Below are 27,894 nucleotides of genomic sequence, written 5' to 3' on the forward strand. Positions count from 1 at the left end.
AGAAATTCTTATCCAATAGAATTTTTTCATGATTTATTATTATTGTTTTTATTATTTCATCAATATTATCATTGCGTCGCAATAATTGAAAAAAAAATATTATTACTTGTGTTCATCCCTGAAAACAATTATTTTGATAAATTGTTCACTTATTCTTTCAGTTTACCGCAGAATAATTAATAACTTTCACTATTTTATGTTTATATTTTTAAGTATTGAATATGAATTTTTTAAATGAACAAATATAGTCTAATCTTTAGAGGCAATGAGGATTATTTTTTCCTGTGACAAATGCTTGGAATGGAGTTTTCGATAGATAAATTGAGATAAATCAATAAATCGATAGGTACACCACTGGCGAGAGATCATTGGTAAAAAAAGGAACTGATAAGAGAAGTTATAAAACTCACCGATAAATCTCGATCCACTCGACTACACGTTACAAGCTCGACATTGCACAGATCGTGGCCTTTGTTTTCACATTCCGAATGGGTGCGAACCAAGTGGTTGAGATATAATTATTGCTGAAAAGTGGGTCTTCGAGGGGATTATGTGTGGCTCCTGGTGAAAAGGAATAAAGGAATATAGAGCCAGGTGCATGTGAGTGGACGGATTGCGGAAGAGTTACCTCAAACGGGTTTTCCGTATTTTACGGTATTTTCACGAAATTTATTTTTTCCGTTTAACTATTCATTCATTGTCAAATTGCTTGAGACTGTCTAGAGGCCAGTCTATAATCATCAACTCATAATGAAGAGTTAAAGTCCAACACACGACACATTTTAATAGAAAAACTTTGTGAATTCGCTGGGAAATTTTATTATTTATCTATTGAACTTATTTTGTGATTTCTATTAATTTTTCGTCGATCGCAGTGAATAATTCCGCAGGAATTAGTAAAAATTCGATAGAAATATGAAATTCTACAGATTTTTTCTGTAGGAATTCCTTGACAAGAATTCTCCAAATTATTGCCACTCTATTTATCTTCTCGTTAAATTTTTAAAAAAATCAAATGAAAAAACTGAGAAAATTTGAAGAATTCGAAGAGTTTCTACAAAAAATATCGCAATAGAATAAGTTATATCGAATAATCTAGTTCTCATAAAATATTTCTATTGTAAGGTTTTTCCTCATTTTACCGCATTTCCATGAGATTTCTTTTTTTCCATTTAACTATTCATTTATGGTGAGATTACCGGAGACCAATCATTAAGAATGAACTCTTAATAAAGTTTTGAAGTAGATCCTAGTGAATTAGCTGGACAATTCTGTTGGGTTCTTATTAAACTTTCTATTAGCTTTTGGCTGATCTATTGAAATATTCAACTGATTGTCTGCAAATTCTTCGTAGAAAATGCCCGTAATTTTCAAAAAGTGCAATTTTTAAATCACTTCATCAATCCTCCTCCCGAAGTAAACTTTCTAATTTTTTTCAGATTTTTAAAATAGAATAGAATAGAATACTTCATGATACAAATACATCTTGATTCTAATATTACAGTTTTACATCTACACAAGCCACAGAAAAATATCTCCAGTAACACTCCAATAAATTATATTTTTCTATCAATAATGCGTACTATCACCAATGCGTAATGGATAATGATAATATCACAATATCGCAGTTTAACGAGTTGTTCGATTCGCAGTCTCTCAATACTTTCTCCATCCTCGCGAGCCCCAGACTTTAAATTTTTTTTCTAACGGTTCAATATCGAGATTCAAATTCAGACCCGCAAAGTTTAAATACTGAAATCATTGTAAAATGTCCGGAAATTCGGCGTCAAATGGGGCTTAAAAAATTCCGCAATTTTCATTTGTCGCCAACAAAGACGGAAACATTTCTCTCCGTGTGGAGAAAAAAGCCAAATTCCTTGAATATCCTTAAACGCATTATATACAATTCCGTCCCTCAAAAATTCTCTTCCCCTTCAGATAAATAACTCGAACAATGGAGAACTACACATCGGACTCGAGTGACTCAGACTCTTACGTGAAGACCCTAGACCTCTCGTACCTGATGCTGGACGCTGACCTCCTGGACCAGCACTTCATGTCGACAAAAGACGCGGAGAACATCGAGACATTACTATTGAATCACAATCGCATAAATTCAGTTCCCCCCACAATTTCGATATTCAAGAATCTCCACACGTTGGACCTATCCAACTGCAGCTTGACGCGCCTCCCAGACTGCATCGGAGACTGCCCCCTGACCTGTCTCATCGCCAAGAACAACAGTCTCTCTAACGACTCCTTACCAAAGACCTTTGATAATGTCATGAACCTGAGGGAGTTGAATCTCAGTGGAAACAGACTCACTGATTTTCCCGATCAGGTGCTGGAGCTGGCGGAGCTGAAGTACCTCTACCTCGGCGGGAACATGATCAGCGAGATCAGGAAGGAGATTTGGAAGATGCAGAAGCTCCAGGTGTTGTCCATGGGGGGCAACAGGCTGACTGAGGTACCCAGTACTGTGGGGAGACTGACTGCCCTTCAGGCCCTTATTCTCTGTGATAATATGTTAGAGAGCTTGCCGTCCACTGTTGCTAATTTGAAGAATCTCAAGTCACTTCTGCTTCATCAGAATAGACTGAGGACACTGCCTACGGAGATTATTACGCTTAAAGGACTCACTGAGGTGAGGGAATCGAAAATATGGGATTTTTATTGGGAATGAGATTTTTTCGGCTTGTTCACATACGAAAGAATTCCCGCGCACGAAAAAATTGAATAGAAAATACTATTGAATTTCTGTTGAATTTTCTGTGGAATTTTCGCAGTTCAAATTTTCTGGGTTTTTCATTTTTTTTTTGTTTCGTTTCATCAAGAAAATCAAACAATAAAATGGAAAATTTACGCCGAGGAAATTCTATAGAAAGTAATTCAATAGAATAAATGGTATAGAAAAATAAAATTCTAATGACTTTTTCTATGGAGTATTTTTTATTAAAAATTTCTATAGAATCAGAAATAAACTAATGGAAAGTTCAATAGAAAGCCAATAGAATTGTCTAGCGAATTCCCTAAGTTTTTCTCTTAAATTTTTTCGTGCGTGCCCTTTTAAAAAATTTCTTTAAAAAAAATCCATATTTCTGTTAATTTTTCAATCAATTTTCGGAAACCGAAAATCTTCAATCTTTCCATTACTATATTGTGCAGTGCCTGAAGTGTTTTGTTTTTCAAAAATGAATAATTATGGACCCGAGAACGATTCTAAAATTCAACGCATGCAAGGGGTACCGTTACCGCAAGCTGTGCGACGTTGCCGAAAAGGCGGTGAACGCGCTCGGATAATGTAGAATGAATTTGGCAAAATGCTCGCGCCTGAACAAGACGGCGCGGAATCCCTCGCGCGGTGACCAAGGCGCAAATTCGAATAAAGCAAATTTTTGTTTAGGATTGAATGTTTCATCCAAATAACTGAACAGCCACTGAGGTGATCGTCTTCACAAACTAATCAGTTCTAAGTTACATGAAGACATATCGATAGAAATAAAAAATTATTCGAATAGCTTCATTTGTTCACAAGATATCGTTGGACAAAATTTCGACCACATGTATACAAATATACATAAACATGTCTTCAAAAACCTATCAGGATTATTCTAATCGGAATTCCAAATTTGATTTTCGGGGTGATTACAATAACTTCGTCCCTTTGGGCCGGGAAATTAAAAAAAACTCTAACAGGATTTCTATCTTTGTTCAAAAAATGAAAGTGCCTAATTGAGTACTTTAATCAGTTGATGATAATTTCCAACAGCTTTCCCTCAGAGACAACCCCCTAGTCGTCCGATTCGTCTCCGACATGACCCATAATCCCCCCTCATTACTGGAAATCGCAGCGAGAGTAATAAAAACCTCGAATATACACTACGATGATATTGGACTGCCAAAAACCCTGATTGATTATCTCAATTGCGGTCATCGATGTGTCAATCCCAAGTGTCAAGGTAATGGAAAAAAATTGAGTAATCTTCTTTGCAGTGATGAACATTTTTTGCTGAAATTTTTGATACCCTTATCGGGCGGTTTTATTACATAATATAGTTCCACTGAGATTTCAAGGAATTTCGTCATTGAAAACTCGAAATTTTATTGAAAAGACCTTGAAAACCGTAAATTTTAGTTCAATTAGAAAATTTAGGTAAATATATTCTTGAATTTTTCATTAATAATGAATAATTTTGTGCAATTTGGCGCTGATTATTCATGTTTTGATTGAAAATCCAAGTGACTTCTCGCCTTCCTACTGCTTAAAAATGTTTTATTCCGTCCAATTTTCAGTGAAATCTAAAATTTTATCATTTTTTTCAATTCTATTAGATCACTATTGAAAAATCGACTAGTTTTTAGCCGATTCTACTGAAGAATTCCCCAACTTTACCACTTTTTTCTATAAGAAATTTCCAATAGGAACTATTTTCTAGAAAAAATTAATATAATTACAACTTTCAATGCAGCTCATTGGGTCATTTTCTATAGAATTTCCGTGACATGAGCTTTTCAAGTGTTTTCCACTCTATTTTTCTTCTTTTTTAGTTGAAAAAAAAATCGGGCGAAAAAACAGAAAATTTGAGCCGAGAAATTTCTACAGAAAATATCTCAATAGATTAAGTTGTGTAGAAAATAGAATTCTATAGATTTTTTCCCCAGAATGTTTTTTGAGCTGCCGAATTGGGCAGTAGAATCGGCCAAAAATTAATAGAGAATTCAATAGAACTCCAATAGAATTCCCTAACAAATTCGCTAGGTTTTTCTATGAAATTAAATGCCACTTTTCTCAGAATTTCTAGTCAACTCTCCATGAACTTTCATTTTTTTTCCTAACACTACGCTGTCTTCGAAACGGAAGATATGATTTTTGCTTGTCATCTTTCAGGGGTATTCTTCGATAACAGAGTGGAGCACGTGAAGTTTGTTGATTTTTGCGGAAAGTACAGGCTTCCGCTGCTCCAATATTTATGTAGCAGTAAATGTATTGGACCACGTGATGGCGATGAGGAAGTTGTGAGCGGTGCGATGATCAGAAAAGTACTACTCGGCTGAATTAATACGAATAGAGAGATATCACACATTTTATTTTTATGAATACATCACTGAAATAGACCGTTTAGGCTTACAGAAGGCTATTTTTATTTTGTTTATTTAATATTTTATAGTTATTCATGACTTTGTTAAAAAAAAATCTTAATGATATCACAACCACGTAATCTCATTTTTCCTCATCACATGGATTTATGACACGATTTAAAGTCACCTGACACACAGAAAAGAATTTCCCAAAAAAACTGGATTTCTATTGAACTTTCGATTAGCGTTTAGCCGATTCTATCGAGATGTTTTCTGTAAAATTTTCGCGGTTCAAATTTTTCAAGTTTTTTTGTTTGACTTTCTTGATGAGAAGTAAAGAAACATAAAATGAAAAAAAAAGAAAACTTGAGCGGAGGAAGTTCTGCAGAAAATATCTCAATAGAATGAGTTAGAAAAATCGAATTCTTTGACTTTTGACTTTTTATACAGAATATTTTCTATCGAACATGTGAATAGAATTGTCTAGTGAATATGGTAGGTTTTTCTATGAAATTTTTTCATACGCCAGAATTCTTGGATTCTTGGTGAGTGTTAGATGGGAGCAGAAAATTCCTAATGACTGTTAGATGGCAGAAATAAATTCCTAATGAGTGTTGGAGGAGAAGAAAATTCCTAATAAGTGTTAGATGGGAGCAGAAAATTCCTAATGACTGTTAGATGGCAGAAATAAATTCCTAATGAGTGTTGGAGGAGAAGAAAATTCCTAATAAGTGTTAGATGGGAGCAGAAAATTCCTAATGACTGTTAGATGGCAGAAATAAATTCCTAATGTATTTTGTATGAGAGCAGAAATTTCCTAATGAGGTTTGGAGGAAAGGAGAAAATTCCTGATGAATTTCGGATGAGAACAGGAAATTCCTAATAATTATTAGGTGAGAGCAGAGAATTCCTAATGAGTGTTGTATGGGAGTAGAATATTCTAAATGACTGTTAGATGTGAGCAGAAAATTCCTAATGTGTTTTGTATAAGAACAAAAATTTCCTAATGAGGTTTGGAGGAAATAAAAAAATTCCTGATGAGTTTTGGACGAGAACAGGAAATTCCTAACAACTATTAGGTGAGAGCAGAAAATTCCTAATGAGTGTTGGATGAGAGCAAAAAATATCTAATGAGTGTTGTATAGGAGTAGAAAATTCCGAATGACTGTTAGATGTGAGCAGAAAATTCCTAATGAGTGTTGTATTTGTATGAGAGCAAAAAATGTCTAATAATTCTACCCAGAATTACTCATTTGAAATGATCGATAGAGTAGATCCGTTTCGTATCGACGCCTTACACCGCACTCTAGCGTTTGAATTTGAAATTCACAATCGCCATATTGAATACTTCAAAGCGGTTTGAATTTCTAACGTATTTGCCTCATCTTTTGCTTGCTTATTGAGCAGGACGCTGATAACTATTGTTTATATTTCTGTAGAGACCGGTATTTTACTTCGATAGACATAAATAAATCTCAAGAAGAGATAGACACGATTTTGGGGATTAATGGCAGACGACGTGAGTAAAAAACCCAGTAATAACATCAATAAATTGTGGGATAAACAGTGGTTGGAGCTGCACAAACAGGTGCTCGAAGAGGTTGTGTTCAATATTTTTGGGTTTGGTATTTTTCACTCAGGAAAGCAGCAGTGAAATTGTTGGTATTTCTGCTGAAACAGCTCGTGATATCCGTCAATTGGAGATTCTAAAGAAAACACACGCCGAATTGGAGAGTCTCCATAACCTTCTCCGTTTACTGAGGAACGATCTTGAGAAAATGGTCGAGAACTTTTCCTCCATAAATTGTGAGTTTTTAGCCGTGTTTTGTTTTTATTTTTTGTTATTGCTACTGTGGGGATTTTGGAGGGTAATTTGATATTTAAGGGAATTCCTCAATTTGTTCAGGAGAGCACAAATTTTTTCCCGCGCTTTGGCCACAATAGACTTTTCAAAATTTTGTTAATTTTTTTTCTCTCATATATCCTTTCAGGTCTTCACTCAATTTTAATTTAATGCCCGGCTCCATTATCTATCGAACGTCATCTAAATTGATTTTTTTATTCGATTATTATCTCGAAATTTCAACAGTGATTCGACCTCGTACCAGAAAAAATAGTCGAAAGCTACAAATCCATTGACCATCTCCGTACCTCCTAATGAGCTCCATTTTTCCTCCCAGGACCAGCAAATATTCTTCGTCACTCCCAAAGCCCTTAGCAAACCCCCAAAAATGGATAAGAAAATGACTGGCCTCCACGACCCAGCGCAGGAGGGTCAGCTTAAACTGATCTTAATTAATAAATTTGTTTCTGAGTTATAAATAATTTTAAAAGTCTAAAGTGTCCATTTTACCCGCCCCTCCCTAAAATCAATTTTAGTGATTCAACCTCGTGCCATAAAAAATAATCGAAAGCTAAAAATCCATTGAGCATCTCCGTACCTCCTAATGAGCTCCATTTTTCCTCCCAGGACCAGCGAATATTCTTCGTCACTCCCAAAGCCCTCGACAAACCCCCAAAAATGGATAAGAAACTGACTGGCCTCCACGACCCAGAGCAGGAGGGTCAGCTTAAACTGATCTTAATTAATAAATTTGTTTCTGAGTTATAAATAATTTTAAAAGTCTAAAGTGTCCATTTTACTCGCCCCTCCCTAAAATCAATTTTAGTGATTCAACCTCGTGCCATAAAAAATAATCGAAAGCTAAAAATCCATTGAGCATCTCCGTACCTCCTAATGAGCTCCATTTTTCCTCCCAGGACCAGCGAATATTCTTCGTCACTCCCAAAGCCCTCGACAAACCCCTAAAAATGGATAAGAAACTGACTGGCCTCCAGGAGCTAGCGCAGGAGGGTCGAGAGACCCCAGGGGACACCCTCCGCCTCATTCGTCGTCGCTCCAGCATCCTTCCCCGCACGAACTCGGACCCCCTGGAGTTCAACGATGACTCGGTGGAGCGTGGTCGCACCCGTCACGAGTCCCCAGCAACGTCCAGCAACAGCAGTCGTCGCTCCCTCAACCTGGGCTCAGTGGCCCAGCTCTCCTCCCCTCAGATAGCAGCAGGCGTTGCCGAATGCATTAAACTCAACACCGAGAACAAAATCACCAAGAAGAACGCCTTCAGCCTGAAGATGATCGACTTCATGACGTACATGATTAAAAATCGTGACGAGAACATGTCGAATCTCCAGGTGGCGAGCACCACTCTGGACGTGAGTGCCAAAATTTATGGGCTGCGAGTGGATGTTCTACATCAGGAGGCGATGGACATGGTGGGTAATCTGGACCATGAGACGCAGAATGGTGTGGGCAATGGGGAGAACCTCGGTGATTATAGTGACGAGACATCCCAGAGGGACAACAATCCGGCGAAAGCGAAAAGGAAGAAACGAGTACCTCAGGTTCTCACTGTTGTTGAGTCTCTCTGTTGTGACCCTGAGATCATCAAACTGGAACCACCCATGCTGGGGGATGGAGACTATCAGACGTCAGACATGCTCCTGCAGGTGATTTTTTTATTTGTTTGGGACGATTCTATTGAAAAATTCTGCAGGTTATCGGGGTGTTTTTTTTTTAATAGAAATGTTCGACGAAAAATATTCTATGCAATAGGCATCGGCATCAATCATGAGATCACTAATGTTAAGAGAAATTGTATTAATTGAGTGAAGTTTCTCCAGGTAAAATAATTGAAGTTTACCAATCTTCATGGAAATTTTAAAAAATAGTAAAATAATTCTAAATTTCATAAAAAGATTTTTGATTAACCAAATAATCGTCAGTCTTCCGAACTCAATTATTGATTGATAAAATAATCCGGAATTTGAATATTTTTTATTGATGTTTAATTCAAGCCAATTGACTAATTCAAAATTTAACTTTATTTAAATGTCTGCTAAGTAAAAAATAGAGGTCGATTTTTTTATACAACTTATTCTGTTGGGACATTTTCGAAAGTCATTTCTTGGCTCAATTTTTTCAAGTTTTTATAATATGTTGTTTAATGAAAAGGACAGAAAAATGAAATTCTACCGATTTTTTCTATAAAATAACAATTCCTATTCAACATTTATTCAATATTTGATTTCATTTTTTATTCATATTTCTTTCCTACTACCATTACGGTTTTATAGGCTCCCCATTCGTCTGCCTTTCCTCTCCCACCACTCTCTCCAACATTAGATTTTATTTTAACATTAAAAAAGCACCCGCAGTCAAACTGTGGAATTCTCCACTACAGCCCTCCAAAAACTAACAGAATTGCAACAGAAATCCACCAGAATTTCCTTGAAATCTCTACTTTTTTCTACGAAATTTCTTTGCGCATTTATCCTTCTTTCTATTCCCACCCCTCATTGCACTGACTCTCGACACTCCCCAGGTGAACGCCCCTCGGCACGTGGGTCTCGGCCTGGCAATCCACCCCTACAACGACTACATCCTGGACCAGAGAAATCCCGAGGCCGCAGAGCCAAACGACAAAATCCCCTGCACTCCAGTGGAGATCCCCGAGGACTCAGCCATCGGCAGCATCTTCAAGGAGTTCGAGTTCCTCAACTGGGACTCCGAGTACGACCCCTCGAATCGTGTTGACGACTGGACCCAGTGCCTGTCCTCAGCCAACGAAGCCGCCCTGCCCTTCGACCTAAACTCCAGCCTCCCCCCCGACGAGGACGAGGACGACGATTTTTTCGTCAACAACGACGGCATCGGTGACTTCGTCGGCGAGGAGGTCCTGGCCCCAGCAGGCCACGCTCAGAGACAGAGGGAACACCTGATCGACGTGAATGTGGACGACATAATGGCGCACGCCTCAACCGCCAGTGACTACTCATTCTTCGACGAGAAACTCCTCGAGATTAAATGGAGGTCTGGGACCAAGTGGACGGTGAAAAAGGCACCCAAGAACATGGCGATGAGCCTCCTGGAGGCCGAGCGTCGAGCGACTGCGAGGAAGAAGAAGGATTTCTCGTATGATTTAAAATCGGAGATGGACGAGGCCATGGAGAACAAGTTTGCGCCGATGAAGAAAGTCAAGAGGAAGTTCAAGTCGATGGAGAGTAAGGTTGTGAAGCCTGAGGAGAACGTGGGGGACCTGTCGAATTTGTTCAAGTTCAGTTATCGACCTGACGACGTCCATTTGATGCCAAAGAAGGCGGTGGGGAACGGTGGTGAACGATTGGGAGGGGCGGAGCGTCGAGGATCTATCCACATGGATGATTACGACAATGATGGGCATGGGGGTGATGATTATCACCATGACAATTCGATGGATGATCAGCAGATGGTCATGCCGGTGTCTCAGAATGGAAACGATCACGATGAGTTTGCGAGTCAGGGGGGATTCACTGGGACGAACCTCGTGGAGGCGCCGAAACTCACTGAGAAAATCTACATTCCGTTCTCCCAGAGGGCGAAGAAACTTGACATGAGACATCTGAAGAAGTGCATTTGGAATAGTATTAATACTGGTAATGAAGATAAAGAGAATGTCGCTGGAGAGGAAGCTCATGACAATGGGAAGGAGAACACTGATGAGCCGAAACCGTTCGCTGATATCTACATTCATCTTCCGGAGATGCTCAACAAGAATGACGCCAAGGAGTTGAGCTTTCCCATTGCTTTTGTGTCCCTGCTGCATCTGGCGAATGAGAAGAAATTGAAGCTGATGGCGACAGAGGATTTCTCGGATATCATTGTCACCCAGGACACAGCACCATGATTTTTTTTATGATTAGGCGTAGAGTTATAAGTATATTCGTGGAGATGACTTCAATAAACGTTCGTTATTACGATTTTTATAAAGTTGATTGGTTACTGGTTGATTATTTTATGAGTGTGGCAGAGGACATTTTTTAATCCACTTTACACTATTTTTGAACTCATTTTTAGTATTTCAACTAGTCTATTGATCAATTCGATTTTTTGGATAGATCTGTGATAGACAAAAGTCAATAGATTTTGATTTTCATATCTGAATTATTCTGTTGAGAATTTTTTCCGCGGCTTTTTGTCTCATTGCAAAATTCAAGAAAAAAAATTTAAAAACTCATGTTCATTTCTAAACGAATTGATTTTAATTTCTCTCCCGTTGCTGATAGCCTGGTGAAGACCTGTCCGACCAAATAAAAACCGGAGTCATTTATCCAACGATCATCGGTAAGATAGACATTGCATAGACTAGGCCAATGCTACCATACCGATGTAAGAAGCGTAAAGTAATCTGCAATTTCTAGTATATCGACTCTGCTCGGTGGTTCCCCCGCGGTTATCTGCATCCGCGGTAGTGCATCGGCAAAGTAAAAGTTTCGATCCCAAGCGTCTATAAGCCTTTCAGTAGAAATTTTTCCTTCATTTTCAGGAGTGGGAGAAACTACAATTCGTCAACTATCCACTGTACATAATGAATATGCAGTCGAGGCTTTGTATAAGATACTTCTCTATAAATATTTAGTTCCCTGGGCTTCTTATAAGATACCTATGGCCTCGATCATTTTTCAACGGGAAAAGAGTGATTATAAGGATCAAAGGGAGTTAAGGGTCAAACGGGAGGGTCAAGAGGTCAAAGATGAGAGTCAAGTGAAGTAATCAGAAGGGTTAAACGATCCCAAGGGCCACCTCTTTTCTTCGACGCTATAATTATTAAAATGATGACGCAGAATTATCTTAATAGAATAAAGCCTAATTAAAATTCAATTAATTTACGTACTTTCAATAATTTGTACTTCAGCTGTCCAGAAGTGATTATTCTCAAGTCCCCCAACAATCCCCCAACATCAGCTGCCATTCTATCACCCGGGGTTATGTTTAGAGAGAAAAGGGAGCGCGGGCTAGACGAATTCAAAACATTAAACTCGTATAAATTGATTAATTATCAATATCCATTCAGTAAAAATGCATATTCCATAGAATTCGGGCGCAACGAGCGAGGTATCTTATTTCAAACCGCTGATCCCTATTTTCTCCTCTCTATAAGCGCGCGTAGTGGGGGTATACGGATTCCCGGAATTCCACTCTCCTACTGTCCCTAAGGTATCTTATATAAAGCCTTGACTGTATTACATACCGAAACATTGGAAGTGCATGAAAAATCATTAAATCAATAAATGCCTGAAGATGGAGGAGTCTTCTACGCGATTAGAATGAGTTCATTTGCAAGGAAATCATACTTGAATGCCAGAATGTTTTAAAGCATGAAACCTTCATCGGGTCACGCGAGTTGAGATGCCTGGGAGAATTAAGCGATAGAAAAAAAATACTTGCATGAAGGAAATATATTTCAGATATGAGAAATTTTTTCCTCAGTGTAAAATCGCACGTGCTTCCACGGCAAGTGATTTCCCCCCGAAAATATTGGAACATAGCGAAGAAAAGTACAAGTTGCAAATTGAATTTTTACATAGAATCGCAGAGGTTGTGACGGGAAACGACCAGTTTTCAAAGAAATTTGAATGCGAAAGCCGGTGCATGCTGATTTCCGTATAAATGTCCGCAACATAAATTTTCACAGGTGTAAAATAGGAATTTCTGGCCCAGATATTTTTTCCACGGGTTACCCCTTGCACTTACAGTTGATCTTTTGGCATGTTAAACCAAAGGATTTTGGGAGTAGATGGTGATAGCAGACGAATGCCGAATAAATTTCCATGTGGAATATCTGGCTGAATAAATCAATGCCAAATAGGTCCGCATAAGAGCTCACGTTGAGTCCATCCGGGATTTGTGCAGCCGAACTTGTGCGCTACGAAGCCGAAGATACGGTGCGCGACGAGAAAAAAAAGTCATCGGATGAACGAACGGGGACAATTTCGTTCGCTGGAAATCTGTTGGCCGAGAATGTCCCCGGCGAAAATTATGCCCGAGGAGAATGTGCACTTCTGTGCATAAACGATTTGACCCGTGCGACAAGGCGAGATGAGAAGGATATATCATTTGGAGAGATACATCCGAGATGAGAGGGTATATTTCTCTCGTATTCCTAGACGAGACAAGACGCGGCAATAATTCTACATTAACGAGACAAGTCGAGAACGGCTTTTCTGCAGCAGAAAATTGCCATATGGAAACTGGAGGACAGAAGCAGGAGATTTACAATATATTATACATGGGTATAGCTTCCATACATTTTCTGTAATTTCGGGCCAGACATTTCTGATAAGAGGAGTCTTATGATGTTTGTTTTAGACGGATAACTATCAACGTAATGGTGACTGCAGGTAACGAGGAGAGACCGGAAAACGAGGGCGTTTTAACGGAGGGGCATGAGGAGGTGATAAAGTATTTTTTTGTGGATTAAACGGGAATTTAATGCGGATGTCCTGATGATTTTTTACTGACTGATGGGGTGGTATGGTTATTATATATAGATATTATGTATTTCTATATTGAATTAATTTTGAAAAATTGTATATAAAATCTATTAAATATTATATACGATATTTTGATTTTTTGAGAATTAATTAGGAGTTTATGAGGTAGGATATTTTTTCGAACATAAATATAACATAAAATGGCAAAATAGATCGGTGACAAAAAGTTTCACTAATTTTTTTCACAGAGGAGAAATTAAGGATATCCAAGTAATTTGGCAATTTTTTTTCCAGGAAAATGCTTTTCTACTTTTGTTGCATTTCCGTCCTTTCCAACCCCAAGTTTCCAGATATTTTATAGTGAATTTATTATTTAAACTTTGCAGCTCTGAATGTGAACTTCCATATTGAACTGTTGGGAAACATTTTAGAAATATGAAAAAAATAGAAATATCGATGAAACAATTGAAAAATTACAATTTTTTAAAATCACGAGCATTTGCTATGAATAATTTATAAACTATCAATTTTCTACTATAAAAATTATTGATTTGGAATCGTAACAAATTTATTGTCATTCAGAATCTTATCAGAAATCGATTTTATGCCGAAAAAAAAAGAATTCCGAAAGATAAAACAATTTCAATTATTTATTTATAAACATTTATAATTCTGTGCAAAATGGTATTTGAATGACGCTGAATATTCATGATTTTTTTCAAATTCAAATATTTCTTTTCATTCTACAAGAAGAAATTAAGTAGAAATTCCTGGCGGATGCTCCAACTTCTTCATTAAATCGTGAGAAATTTTCAGTTGAACTACTGAGAAAATGTTTATGTACTTTGAATTATAATTTCAAATGGATCGAACGCTGATGTCTTGTTTAGAGACGAGAGAGATCTACTCCCCTGAGAATAATCAACCACGAACGATATTTCTGTCTCAAAAAAATGATTAAATTACTAAAAAACTTGAACTGATATTTTTTTATTCGAGTTTTATGAAACGATAGATTGGGGAAATATTTCTGTGTGTTAACACTTCGTTGGTCGCGTTGTGAGCATTGTGCCGCACTTTTTCCGATTTTTTTGTCGCATCTAGTTTCCGAGATATTCACGTTTTTCTCTCCACATCTCCCATTTAAACCAATGTTAAATTGTTTTTTTGATCGTCTATACTGACGTCAGTTTTCATTCTATCGGGTTGATTTTGGGCTCAAATGTGAGAAATCTGATCAAGATTATCGGAACATACATAACTCCAATACCGTCAAAGTGGGCCCTTTTCATGTGGCCGCCCACAGATAATGACAAAACGCAAAAACGTTATATTTTTTCACGTCAATTCCATCATAAGTTTGCCAGAAAAATAAAAAAAACATGAATTTTGGCAGAAATGGTGTCGAACATCCTTAAATCTCGTGTCCCCAACTCTATTTTAAATACCTCCCCGAGCGCATTCACGACAATCCTAGGCGAAGCTGCGATATCGCACGTCCTTCCCGGATCCTGCGCCGAACTCAACGCTGAAAAAGAGGGAAGAGTAATGGGGGTTAGGTAGTGGTGATGCTCCTAGCGGCGGCGCGTCGACAGTACGGGGAACGGAGTTTCCTTGAGTACGAGAGGGGTTTGCCAATGGCGTCGCTTTTCAACCCCCCATCCCCATCATGCCCTCTCACTTCCACCTCACGGTTTCGCCACTCACACACTCTACTACGAAATTCCACAGCAAAACACGACCAGACAGCCAGTCGCTTGCCGTACGTTCGCCGACGGATGCCAGAGCAACAAGGTGGGTGGGTGACAGCTAAATGAATATGTGCAACCACCTCGGCATTATTTCACTGATGAATCAAGTGATTCCATCTATTATTGATCGCCGAGAGCAAGTGTCGATGTTCAAGTACACGAGACTAGTGGAACAATGGAGTGTTAGCCAATAAATGTGTCAACTTGGTCTCATTGCAATTTCAAAATCCGAATCGTGTGATACGACAGTTGTACGGTAGATCATGCCCACTGGCTTGGGATTGCACGGTCAAGAAGCTTTCCGTTGGCAATCGATATCCCATGGACATCAGTGAGATCAGCAATGACAGCACCGCGGAATCGACGCCTCCTCGTCTCTCCCTGGCCTGGAATTGACAATTATTCAACACGACTTTCCGTCGAGGACTCACTGATCCGATGATCATGAATGGAATCCGGCAAATTATGAATGAACAGTCGCTGCGAATTGTCCGCCGATCTAAAGTAGCCGCAATGCCGCGAGAGGAGTGAGTGCATACGGAGTCCTTGGTAGATATGATTCGCTATTGACCTTACTGTTGGTGCATATCTGCCACAGGTTATGGGGACAGGTGCGGGTGAGGTGAGAATTTCGAATGGGAATGACAGAGGGTGATGGTAGACAGTAGCGGGTGATGCTGAAAAATCTGGCCATCAACTATCCGACTAATTTGGGCTGTTTCCTTCGCCGGAGTAGCAAGTTGTGTGTTGGCAAGAAGTTGGTGATAATGTGAGAGGCCCGGGATTTATGGTATCCTTTTGATTAATGTTGGAAGTTTACTCGGATAGAACGAAAAGATAATAGGAGCAAACAAGGCTGAGGGGAAAGTTGAAGTGATATTCGGATTCGGGGGGGGAATTGAACTCACGATCGGAGGCTTGAGGGACGTTTGTGACGATGGTGGGACAATTGTGAACATCGGGGCATTCAGACTGATGGGTTGTTGTTCGGGGATACTACGGGCTCTCGGTTAATGCATTCGTATTCGGTAATTAAGGGCTCTCGGGACTGTTCTTGAAACATAAAATGGATCGATTCTATGAGGGGCGGGTCGCGAACGCTAATGGAACATTGATCGAACCAAGGATTGCAGGAACTTACGTTAAGAATAACGGGGAACTATGATTGAGGACTGGATTTTATCGTGGCACATGGTAAGTGGCAACAGTATCTGGGGATATTGTGTACGTAATTTTACATTTTTTATTGGATGGGGTGGGGAAATGATGGGGGGGGGGTTATGAATTAAATTGGTGATTTACATTGGGCATGGGAGATTGGACGGGACGGGGAGCGTGGATCATTCTGTCGGGTTTGTTGTGACGTGCGGAGGGAAATTCTCTTTGGGAAGCGGGAAGAATTGTGGGTGAAAAATTGATGAACCTGTTGTCATCGGGGAAATAAGCTGCGAGTTGGGGCGGAGTGGGCAGTAATTTTTCAGGGGATTCGGAGCCGAAATTTGGGGGGAATTTTAGGGAGGGAACACGCACTTCTTCTGGGGAATAGTTGTTGTTATTTTTATTTTGCCGCGTGATTTTTTATGGGTATTTGATTGAAGAAAGTTAATAGGTGGTGATTTTTCTGTATGACTTGTGGATATCCAAGTAAGCTGGCCATTTTTTCTCCAATGAAATGCTTTTATTTGAACCCCATTTCACTTTAAGTTTCGAGACATTTTACAGTGATTTTATTAGTTAAACTTAGCAAGTTTGAATTTGAATGGCGTTATTGAACCGTTAGAAAACATTTTAAAAATGTGAAAAAATAGCAAGTTTATTTTGGAGAAAGATTGATAAAATAATTTAAAATTTGCAATTTTTTTAAATGACGAAAATTTTTTGTAAATAATTTATAAGCAATCAATTTTCCAGCATAAAAATCGTCTGTTCGTAATCGTAAAAAATTAATGTATATTCGGAATTTTAGCGGGAATCGATTTCACGCCTAAAATAATAAAGTTTTTGAAAGTTTAAACAGTTTTAATTATTTATTTATAAACAACGAATGTTTAAAAAAATAATAATTCTGCGCAAAATGTAATTTGAATAACGCTGAATATTCATGATTTTTTTCAATTTTTCGCACGCATTTTAATTGACAAATTTGATGATTGAAAGTGGGTGAATCTATAGTGTGGTCTGTACGAAACTAAAAAATACTTGGATATCCTCATATGTTGCAATTTTTTAATCAGAATTGAAATAATGAATTAAGGTAATTCATACAGAAATATCAGGAATAATGAAGAAGTCAGGAAGGTCGAAGGAAATGCCCGAATCAGTGGAAAAGGTCTGTATAGCCTAGAAGAAAATTAAATTAGCGTAGAAAAAATTAATGCAGTGCGGTCATTAGGGACTTGAGTAGCGAGTAGGAAATGGAGTGGGCACTAATTTTTCAGGAGATTATGAGCCGAAATTAGTTAAGGAGAGGTATGAGAACATTTTATGAAAAGAATACGCAATTCCTCTAAAAAATGTCAGTTATAATTTCTATTTCTGTCACAGCGTGATTTTTAATAGACTTTTGAGAGAAAAAAGTCAACAGACGTCGATTTTTCTATACGACTAAAATTGTTGGTATTTATCAACGAGAATTCAAATAATTAATTACGGCAATTCGTACAGAAACATCAGGAATCATGAAAAAGTCAGGAAGATCCAACAAAACGTATGAATCAGTGAAAAGAGTCCGTATAGTTTCAGACGAAAATTTCGCGTGTCTAGAAAAAAATTAATGTCCTGTTGTCATTGGGGACTTGAGTAGGAAATGGAGCACTAATTTTTCAGATGATTCAGGGTCGAAATTTATGAAGGACAGGAATGAATAATTTTTATCGACAGAACACGCAATTTCTCTCAAAAAACCCAGTTATCATTTTTATTTCACCACGTGATTTTTAATGAACATTTCTATGTGACTCAAATTGAATTATCTTAACTTAATGATTTTTCTTCGTGACTTAAATTGTTGCTATGTATCAATGGGAATTAAAATAATTAATTAAGATAATTCATCCAGAAAAATCAAGGATAACGAAGAAGTGAAGAAGATTCAGCGAAATATCTGAATCAGTGAAAAGAGTCCGTATACTTTCAGCCAAAAATTTCTCGTGTCTAGAAAAAAATTAATGTCCTGTTGTCATTGGGGACTTGAGTAGGAAATGGAGCACTAATTTTTCAGATGATTCAGGGTCAAAATTTATTAACGACAGGTATGAATAAATTTTACCGGCAGAACACGCACTTTCTCCAAGAAATACTTATAATTTTTCTTTTTCCACGTCCTTTTTAATCGACATTCGATAGCAGAAAGTCCATAGACGTCGATTTTTCTATACGACTTAAATTCTTGCAAGAATTGAAATAATTAATTATGGTAATTCATACGGAAAAATCAGGAATAATGGGGAAGTCATCAGTGAAAAAGTTCCGTCAACTTTCGGATGAGAATTCCTTTCCGGGTAGAAAGAATTAATGGCCTACGCTTAATCACGTTGCGTTCAATCATTCTCATATTTTTCGTTGATTATTACGATTACATTCCGGATGTTTCTACACTATTTTAGGGTCTGGGCGCGTGCCGCACGCGGTAATGACGAAATAGAGCCCAAATTGGAAGCTAAAAATCAATTCGTCTAACGGTGGAAAAATATAATCCCCCACAGATGTTCCTCCCCCTCTACCACCGGATTCCCGGAATGCAATAAGAAAATACCGCGAGATTAAATGAGTCAATACGAGGAAATTGTGTTTTTTATCGGATGTACATGGATGGGGGAGTTGACGAGAAATTGCTCGAGGTGTCGAGAAGTTGCGCTTGCAATTTTGTTATACTTTTTCGATGACCCCAACTCTTTGCACTGTTGGAAAATTACTCTTGAAATTTCGAGTGAAAGAGCTTGAAGTTTTTAACAAACACGAAGTTACATGAAATTTCTATCTATTTCTTAATTGACGAATCAGTTAATTTCTTGAACATCCGAGAAATTCTCGATTTTCAGGGCCATACGGCTCCGAAAAACCCTGAAAATTTTGAAAATTCAGCCAGCAACTTTTCGCAATTCTCAAGCTATTGAAAATTGAATTGTATGTGATGTCCAATTCAATAGCGCAGTGGTCAAACGGTTTAAGTCGATTTTGGCTATTGGCCAGTTTTCAATGAATATCTCGAAATCTAAGGGAGATAGCAAAATTTTTCTCATAACCTTTTTAGTAGCACTCAATTCGCTCTACAAAAAAGGTTATTATGAAAATATTGCTATCTCCCTTAAATTCGGAGATATTTCCGGGAAACTCAACTAAAAACGAAATTGAGTCAAGTCGATTTTGGGTTTTGGCCAGTTTTCAAAGAATATCTCGAAATCTAAGGGAGATAGCAAAATTTTTCTTATAACCTTTTTAGTAGCACTCAATTTGCTCTACAAAAAAGGTTATTATGAAAATATCGCTATCTCCCTCAAATTCGGAGATATTTCCGGGAAACTCAACTAAAAACGAAATTGAGCCAAGTCGATTTTGGCTTTTGGCCAGTTTTCAATGAATATCTCGAAATCTAAGGGAGATAGCAAAATTTTTCTCATAACCTTTTTAGTAGCACTCAATTTGCTCTACAAAAAAGGTTATTATGAAAATATCGCCATCTCCTTTGAATTCGGAGATATTTCCGGAAAACTCAACTCAAAATGAAATTGAGTTAAACCGCTTCACCACTTCGCTACTAAATTTTCAATAATTATTTGACTTGAAAAATCCGAGAAATTTTCCTGAATTTTCAAGACGAATGAGAAATTTAGTGAACGCTTTCATTTGAAATTGAATTCAATCTCACAACATCGAAAATTCAGATGACGCTGTGACAGAATTTTCAAGAAATTTCCAAGTGTGATGACTGAAGTATTAAATGTCCTAAAATAAAACGTTTCGGCCGTCTAAAAACAAGACGTTTGCTGGACAAGACATTGTCATTATCTCTTGAAACACAAGTAACCGAATTTGAGACATTTTTGCGGTCTCATCTGCGGATATTAACCTCAATAAGATATGGAATCATAAGACTTGTTTGTCGACTCATCCATTTTCTTCCAATTTATTGAAGTCCTGAATTTATCGAGAGGGTCCGGAGGGTGATGAGTGTGGGGGCTGTCGAACAAATTCAAACATAGGTTCGTTTCGAGATCAGAAGGGTGTGAAAACCTTAAATATTTATTCTAAGATGATCAATCATTGAGAAAAAATGAATGTGTTTACAAAAAAGAAAACTTCCTGAATTTGAGACGAAAGATTTTCGAGTAAGACACCGAGAATGTCTAGAATACATGTCTTAATGTCTTCATTTGAGATACCAAAAATTACTTCAATTAGTGGAGATAAAGGTTTTAAAAAAGGGGATGAAAGCGGCTTAATTTCGAATACTAGTTCTTCTAGTCGTACCCTAACAATTTTTTGTTTTTCTTCAATTGTTCGGTAATGAATGGCTGCAATTGAATCTTTTTTTTTTCAAATGTAGGTATTATTGAGCCCTGCCGATCGCCATTAATTAAAATTTAATTCACGGATTAGTTTTTTCAATTTTGAATTTTTTAGAAAATCGGTTGTCCCACGATAAAAAAAAATGTTCTGAATTGATTGAATGATGGCTTGAGAAATTTGTTTGGATGTCCTTTTACCCGAGTTCGAAGATGAAGGCGATAGCAATAATCATTATTTTGATTGATTTGAAAATTTTCTAAATTTTTTTTTTTTTTAATCAGAATTGCGGGGATATCTTTGAATATCATGTTTCAAATGAATTCAATCATAGTTTGAAATGTTTGTTTCCATGCCATTAAGTCGAAGTTAAAAGATGATTACGATAGCTATATTGGTTGATTTGATTTTTATGATGATTGTTGAAAATTTCGAATTTTTCATGAATTTCCCTGAAAGTGAGCTTTCTGATTCTTTCTTCAAATGTGACGTTTCAAATTCGTTCAAGTATGTATAAATAAAATTTTTCTATTAACATTTTATCGAAGGGCTGAGGGGAGAGATAGAACCGTAAAAAAGACAATCGGTTGTACAGAAGAAAGAGATAATTAGAACAATAATGATGATAACATTCAACCAACTTGAAAATCTGACAAAATTAGTTAAAAAGAAATTTAATTTAATTTAATGAAATCGAATGACTATGATAATTTAATGAAATTTTCACAGAAATACGGGGAAAAATTTACGTTTTCCCCAATAAAATTTTTTCCTGGCCGTCACCTTGTGCCTCTTTTCGCGTGCTAGCACTAGAATTTTTCTAAAAAATTTATCTCCGTGTACCTTAACCCACTGCGGTGTGGAAGCGGTACCCCACCTTTCCCCTTTTTGCAGTCGTGTGCGTGCACCGCTGTGCTTCGCTTATGGCGCACTAGTGCCCAGACGGTCCCCCACTTCCCTCACACCGATACTCCCCGTGAGCCCCGAGCTGAAATGGATTAATTTCAGACACCAGTTCGGTGTGAACGAAACGTCGCATTCCTCATAATGCTCTCGGAGCATGTGCTTGCCCCAATCCTGGCTCGTTCAATCGTTATATTTTTCGTTTATCAGTGCGATTATGTTATATTCCGGGGCTTTTTATACTGGGGTTATACCGGGTTTCTTTATCGCAGTTTCCAGACGCGTGCCGCACACATAACGACCAAATAGCGCCCGAATTGAAAGCTAAAAATCGATTCACGTAACGGTCGGAGAAAAAAACTACAGATGTTCCTCCCTTTTTAACATTGGATTCCCGGGATGCAACAAGAAGATGCCGCAAAATTGAATAAGTCAACACGAGGAATATTGTATTTTTTATTGGATGTGCATGGATGTGGGAATTCCCGAGAAATAGCACAGGGTGTGTAAAAGTTGTGGCTGTGATGTTTTTTTCTTTTTTGATTGCCGAAAAAGGAAAAGGTAAATATCGGACGCGACGCCACGTTTTCAGACGTTATTCGCTGCGGTTCTTCGATTAGTTTGATTTTGTGTACTCCGGGCAGTGGAGTAAACACTGGGAGGAAAAAATTGACATTTCATGGACAATTGATTTGAAGTTACGGGGAGAGTGAGATTGAATTCGATTTGGAGGGAAGAGAATCGTGAAATTTCAGGTTTCAATCGAAGTGAATGGAATTGTAAGTTTTTTAGCCGCTAGAAGACGACGATTTCCCAAATTACGTGGAATGTTCAAGGAATTAACAATTCAAGAATACGTTTTCATGATTTTTGTCTGAATTTCAGTAATTTTCATGAAATAATTGAGTTTAAAGTTTTCATGGATTTTGAATATGGATTTTTGATAAAGTTCTTTGGCATTCCAGTGTAACTATGAAATGATAACAATTTTCATTGCGGGTCCGGAGCATTAAACACTGTTGGAAAAAATGCAAATTTCAAATTTCAGCGAAAAGTCAATGAAATTTCAAATTTTTTACCAGCGGGAGAACTAGAATTCCCCAGCTCGCTTGAATTCTCGATGAAATAATGAATATTCAATATTAAATTACGCTGAATTTTCAATAAGTTGAAAATTCAAGAGTATATTTATCTGAATTTTTATGATGTCTATTAATTTTCATTGGGAAAGTTTAAAATTTCGTTCGATTTTTTCAGGAAATTTGGAATTTTTAATCAATTAGAAATTCAAGAATATATTTACCTGAATTTTTATGATGCCTATTAATTTTTATGGAATACCTGAACGAAAGTTTGACATTTCCATTGATTTTTTCATATTGAAAATTCGAGATTTCGAATTTTCAATTATGCAATTTCTTGAAAATACCATAGAATTATGATGTGATAAAAATTTCCAATAAATGTACCGAGCATTGAAGTTAAAATTACTTAACATTGTAGCGGAATAAATACTGCTGGAAAAAATGAAAATTTCAGATTTCATGGAAAATTCGGTGAAATTTCAATTTTTTAGGAGCCAGCGGACGAGAATTTCGCTCCTCACTTGAACGTCCCATAAACAAATGAATATTCAGTACTAAAATTACGCTAAATTTTCAATGAATTAAAAATTCGAGAATTAACCTGAATTTTTAAGATGTCTATTAATTTGTATTCAATACTAGACCCAAAGTTTAAAATTTCCATTGATTTTCCCACAAAATTCCTAATTTTCAATAATGAAATTCATTGAAAATCCAGTAGAACTATAATGTGATAAAAATTTCCAATAAATGTACCTAGAATTGAAGTTAAAATTACTTAACACTGCAGTGGAATAAATACTGCCGAAAAAAAATGAAAAATTCAGTGAAATTTCAATTTTTTCGGAGCCAGAGGCCGACAATTTCCCAACTCCCTTGAATTTTCCATAAGAAAATGAATATTCAGTACTAAAATTACGCAAAATTGTCAACGAATTAAAAATTCCAGAATTAACCTGAATTTTTAATGTTTAACCCTTCTGATTACTTCACTTGACTCTCACGTTTGAACTCTAGACCCTTAAGGTCATTTGACGCTTATGATCACTTCGTTCGTCCCTCCCGTTTGACCCTTAACTTCGATTGATCCTTATAATCACTCTTTTCCCGTTGAATTTTTAAAAATCCATATTAATTTTTATTCAATACTAGAACCGAATTTCAAAATTTCTATTGATTTTCCCACGAAATTTCTAATTTTCAACAATGAAATTCCTCGAAAATCCAGTGAAACCAGGTGATAAAGATGTCCAATAAGTGTATGGAGAATTGAAGCCAAGAATGCCAATCACTCAAGCACTTGATATTGGCGCATTTCCATAACCGAACGTGTAACAAATAAATGAATACAATTTTCTCCCCCTCAGCATTCAACTATAATTCGCTGATTCATCATATACAAGCGCCACGCTGCTCGTTTCAGCCCCTAGTGTATTATTAATCATACAGGGAGCCTGGTGTAATGACCCAACGATAGAACGCGTGGATTGGAAAATTGCCTATTGGCAACATCCATGGTTTTGCTATAAATGCCTTTTCCGATGAATGTTTCCCCGAACGTTCCCCATGAAAAGCGATACGAGTGAACTTATATGTCAACATATATTCCTGATAGTCCGGATATACGACACATTTGACGTATAATCCAGATATTGCATATGGTGGTTTCCACGTCGTATTGGTCAACCGGATATTCTATAGGCTCACAGGCTTAGGAGAATATTTCCTGAATGGCTGAATAAAGTTTTGTGAAAGTCAATAGCAAAGCGGCAAAACGGTTTAAGTCGATTGTGAGTATCGGCCAGTTTCCGATGAATATCTGGGAATCTAAAGGAGATAGCACAATTTTTATTCCAACCTTTTTTGTAGCTCTCATTTCGCTCTATAAAAAAGGTTATTACGAGAATTTCGTTATCTCCATTATATTCAGAGATATTCCTCCAAAGTAGGCGGAGTACTAAGTCGTACTAAGTCTGCAAAAAATTTCGAAATTTCGAACTTTATTCTTTATCTTTAACATTCAGAATGAAATACAGTCAATGCTTTATATAAGATACCTTAGGCAGAGTAGGAGAGTAGAATTCCGGGAATCCGGACACCCCCACTACGCGCGGTTATAGAGAGGAGAAAAATAGGGATCAGCGGTTTGAAATAAGATACCTCGCTCGTTGCGCCCGAATTCTGTGGAATATTCATTTTTACTGAATGGATATTGATAACTAATCAATTTATACGAGTTTAATGTATTGAATTCGTATCGCCCGCATTCCCTTTTCTCTCTAAACATAAGCCCGCGTGATAGAATGGCAGCTGATGTTGGGGGATTGTTGGGGGACTTGAGAATAATCACTTCTGGACAGCTGAAGTACAAATTATTGAAAGTACGTAAATTAATTGAATTTTAATTAGGCTTTATTCTATTAAGATAATTCTGCGTCATCATTTTAATAATTATAGCGTCGAAGAAAAGAGGTGACCCTTGGGATCGTTTAACCCTTCTGATTACTTCACTTGACTCTCACGTTTGAACTCTTGACCCTTAAGGTCATTTGACCCTTATGATCACTTCGTTTGTCCCTCCCGTTTGATCCTCAACTCCGTTTGATCCTTATAATCACTCTTTTACCGTTGAAAAATGATCGAGGCCATAGGTATCTTATAAGAAGCCCACGAAACTAATAATTCGGGAGGCGATAAAAGTGCAGAGAGTGAGGGTAGGCCTCGAGCATTCGGAGCTCGAGGTATCTTATAAAAAGCCTCCACTGTAAAGGTCATTTACATGTCTGCAAAGCGTGAAAACCCCGAAAAATGGTATTGTTGACAGAAAAAATAGTTCGTTGAATAGAACTCAAGTTTAAAAAAATACAGAACTGAAACGAAAAGCACACGAATTCAGGAGAGAATATTCCGTGAAAATTAACGTTAATAAAACATTTTTAAATCCAGGGCTTCGTTGATATCAAGCGATCCATATTTTTCATGCGAATTGTAAAACATTCGTCGAAAAATACTCAATGGCTCGTCATAATATGAGTAATTCCACCAAATATCAGGACGAATGGCTCCCATCGAAATTTTAAACTTTGATTGTTCATCTTTTACGCTCAAAAGCCTTTCCCGCTGGCTGTTTTTCCAAATGTCAAACAATATATCATGTTTACAATATATTTAAAATATAGTCGGGATATATGACACATTTGAGGTGGAATCCAGATATCGTATATGATATTTGTCACGTCGAATCGCTCAACTGCATTTTCTACGGGGTCGCGGGCTTGGGAAAATATTTTCTGAATGGCTGAATAAACTCTAATGGAATTCGTGATTTTCTGTATTCAGAACGGAATGAAAGCCCGTTTACATATTTGCAAAGCTTGGGAAACAACACGAAAAATTTAATTGTTGGAAAAAGCACAATTCGGTGAATAAAACGCGAGTTATGAAAATAAAAAAGAAAAAACAGAACGCAAGAGAAAATCGCGGGAATTCAGGAGAGTATTCCGCGCAAATTAACGTTTATTAGACATTAAAAAATTCTGGGCTTGCGAATTGTAAAACATTCGTCGATAAAATACTTGGTAGCCTGTCGTAATGTGGGCAGTGAATTCCTCCAAATATCCGGACAAATTGTTCCCCTCAAAATTGTAAACATCAATTTTTCATGTCGCTTCAGTAATACTCGTCAGAGGAAGAATTAGCGCTCGTTCAACCCGTAATATCAATAATTGGCTGACAGTTATGAAAAAATTCTATTGAAAAACCATGCACATACGATAAAAAATTTTATTGCATTTCTGTCGAACGTCTGTGACAAATTATGTTGGTTTTTGGTCGATTCTAGTGAAGTTTTTTATGTGGAGAATGTTAGTAGAAACTAGTTTACAGGAAAATCAGAAGAATTTTATTTTTTTCATTATTCATTATTTTCCATTGTTCTATAGAAATTCATCGGCATGAATTTACTGAGTTTTTTCCACTCTATTTTTCTTCTCATTTCTTAAAAAAAATTGAATCAAATCTTCTTTCTTTAAAGCAAACATAAAAATTTTAAAAAATGCAAAATTTGAGCCGAAGAATTTCTATAGAAAATATCTCAATAGTACGATGTATTGAAAAATCGAATTCTGTTGATTGTTTCGAGAAAATTTTTCCAATGAACATTTCTATTAAAATAATCAGCGGATTTTTTCATTAGAATCAGCTAAAAACTAATAGAAATTTCAACAAGAATCCAATAATCTTTGGAAATTTACAATAATTAATTGTTTTATTCATTAATTCATTATTGAAAATAATTGAATAAATTATTTTCATAAATACATTGGCTTTGTCTATAAAATCTACACGAACGGAAATTCCTCATAAAAATTCTATAAAAAATTCTAATGATATTATTGTTAAATTTCTAGGGATTTTTGATGAAATTTCCGGGAATTTCTGCGAAAATTACATATAAAAACAGGAAAGATTCACGTGCTACTCAGTAAAATTTCCAGTGCCGGCAGGGGAAGTTTTCTAGAGAACTTTTCTTCGTGTATCGCGCGCGGAGCAACTGCGAAATGAAGATTATTATCATTACTATTATTTGACTAATAGAGAATTTTTTTATTTGCGTTCGAAGACATTAGCAGTTATCACCAATTGAACATGATTTTTTTCGGGAAGAAATTTAAATTCTATAAAGTTTCACCCGCAAATTCTAAACTAATCCCCATCTTCCGCATCATTATTCATTTTTTCGTTGAAAGCTCGAGAAATTTCTGATTGAGATACATTTTTCAATTCTCCTGTTGTGAAGATTTCCCCCCTTGGATTAAATAAAATTCATTAATCTTATTCAATTGAGAAGGGGAATCTTCACAGCCGGCAGATTGAGAAATGTATCTCGACGAGAAACTCCCCGGGCTATCGAATGAAAAAATGATTGAAAAGGTGGGGAAAAGCTCGAAATATGTATTTGAAAGCTTCGAATAATTAAATTCAGTCGTCTTGAAGAGAAAAAAATTCTAAATGAATTATGAATCCTTAGTATTTTTAGAATTGAATTATAAAATTTTCTGCGCATATTTGTCCTTGACATGATTTTTTTCCGTTCTATTTTTCTTCAATTTTCATTAACAAAATCTAACGAAAAAGATTAAAAAATTTGAGGCGAGGAGTTTCTATAGAAAATATCTCAATAGAATAATAGAATTTAATGTAATTATGATTTATGGATATGACTATTCCTGTCTATCTTTCCTTTTTTCATTGAGAAATCA

At 36.8% G+C, this 27,894-nt stretch overlaps 2 protein-coding genes across 4 annotated transcripts; both read left to right on the forward strand.

Moving 5' to 3' along the window:
- The first annotated feature begins 438 nt into the window (after positions 1–438).
- Positions 439–5,211, forward strand: LOC107043088 (leucine-rich repeat-containing protein 58). Of its 2 annotated transcripts, none has more exons than XM_015264397.1 (4): positions 439–654; positions 1,939–2,644; positions 3,770–3,959; positions 4,889–5,211. In XM_015264397.1, exons 2-4 carry the CDS (start codon positions 1,955–1,957, stop codon positions 5,053–5,055), a joined length of 1,047 nt encoding a protein of 348 aa, XP_015119883.1. In that variant the 5' UTR covers positions 439–654; positions 1,939–1,954; the 3' UTR covers positions 5,056–5,211. The 2 variants fall into 2 exon arrangements, with proteins under 2 accessions (XP_015119883.1, XP_015119884.1); XM_015264398.1 differs by having other exon boundaries at positions 439–600.
- Positions 5,212–5,548: 337 nt separating this feature from the next.
- Positions 5,549–10,890, forward strand: LOC107043080 (condensin complex subunit 2). 2 transcript variants are annotated; one of them, XM_015264386.2, is made up of 4 exons: positions 5,549–6,598; positions 6,720–6,885; positions 7,840–8,586; positions 9,462–10,890. In XM_015264386.2, exons 3-4 carry the CDS (start codon positions 7,891–7,893, stop codon positions 10,800–10,802), a joined length of 2,037 nt encoding a protein of 678 aa, XP_015119872.1. In that variant the 5' UTR covers positions 5,549–6,598; positions 6,720–6,885; positions 7,840–7,890; the 3' UTR covers positions 10,803–10,890. The 2 variants fall into 2 exon arrangements, 1 of the variants encoding a protein (XP_015119872.1); XR_001461205.1 differs by lacking the exons at positions 7,840–8,586; positions 9,462–10,890 and adding an exon at positions 7,550–7,634.
- Positions 10,891–27,894: the final 17,004 nt, after the last annotated feature.

Source organism: Diachasma alloeum, unplaced genomic scaffold (genome assembly GCF_001412515.2).
Source record: "Diachasma alloeum isolate Michigan unplaced genomic scaffold, Dall2.0 Dall_scaffold_00547, whole genome shotgun sequence".
Lineage (NCBI taxonomy): Eukaryota > Metazoa > Arthropoda > Insecta > Hymenoptera > Braconidae > Diachasma > Diachasma alloeum.

What these genes read in the sequence shown, in the direction of transcription:
- LOC107043088 (XM_015264397.1), top strand. Translation starts at nt 1,955, where the DNA reads ATGGAGAACTACACATCGGACTCGAGTGACTCAGACTCTTACGTGAAG. An exon ending in CGCTTAAAGGACTCACTGAG is followed by an intron (nt 2,645 to 3,769) that starts GTGAGGGAATCG and finishes AATTTCCAACAG; the next exon opens with CTTTCCCTCAGAGACAACCC. An exon ending in TGTCAATCCCAAGTGTCAAG is followed by an intron (nt 3,960 to 4,888) that starts GTAATGGAAAAA and finishes GTCATCTTTCAG; the next exon opens with GGGTATTCTTCGATAACAGA.
- LOC107043080 (XM_015264386.2), top strand. Translation starts at nt 7,891, where the DNA reads ATGGATAAGAAACTGACTGGCCTCCAGGAGCTAGCGCAGGAGGGTCGA. An exon ending in CGTCAGACATGCTCCTGCAG is followed by an intron (nt 8,587 to 9,461) that starts GTGATTTTTTTA and finishes GACACTCCCCAG; the next exon opens with GTGAACGCCCCTCGGCACGT.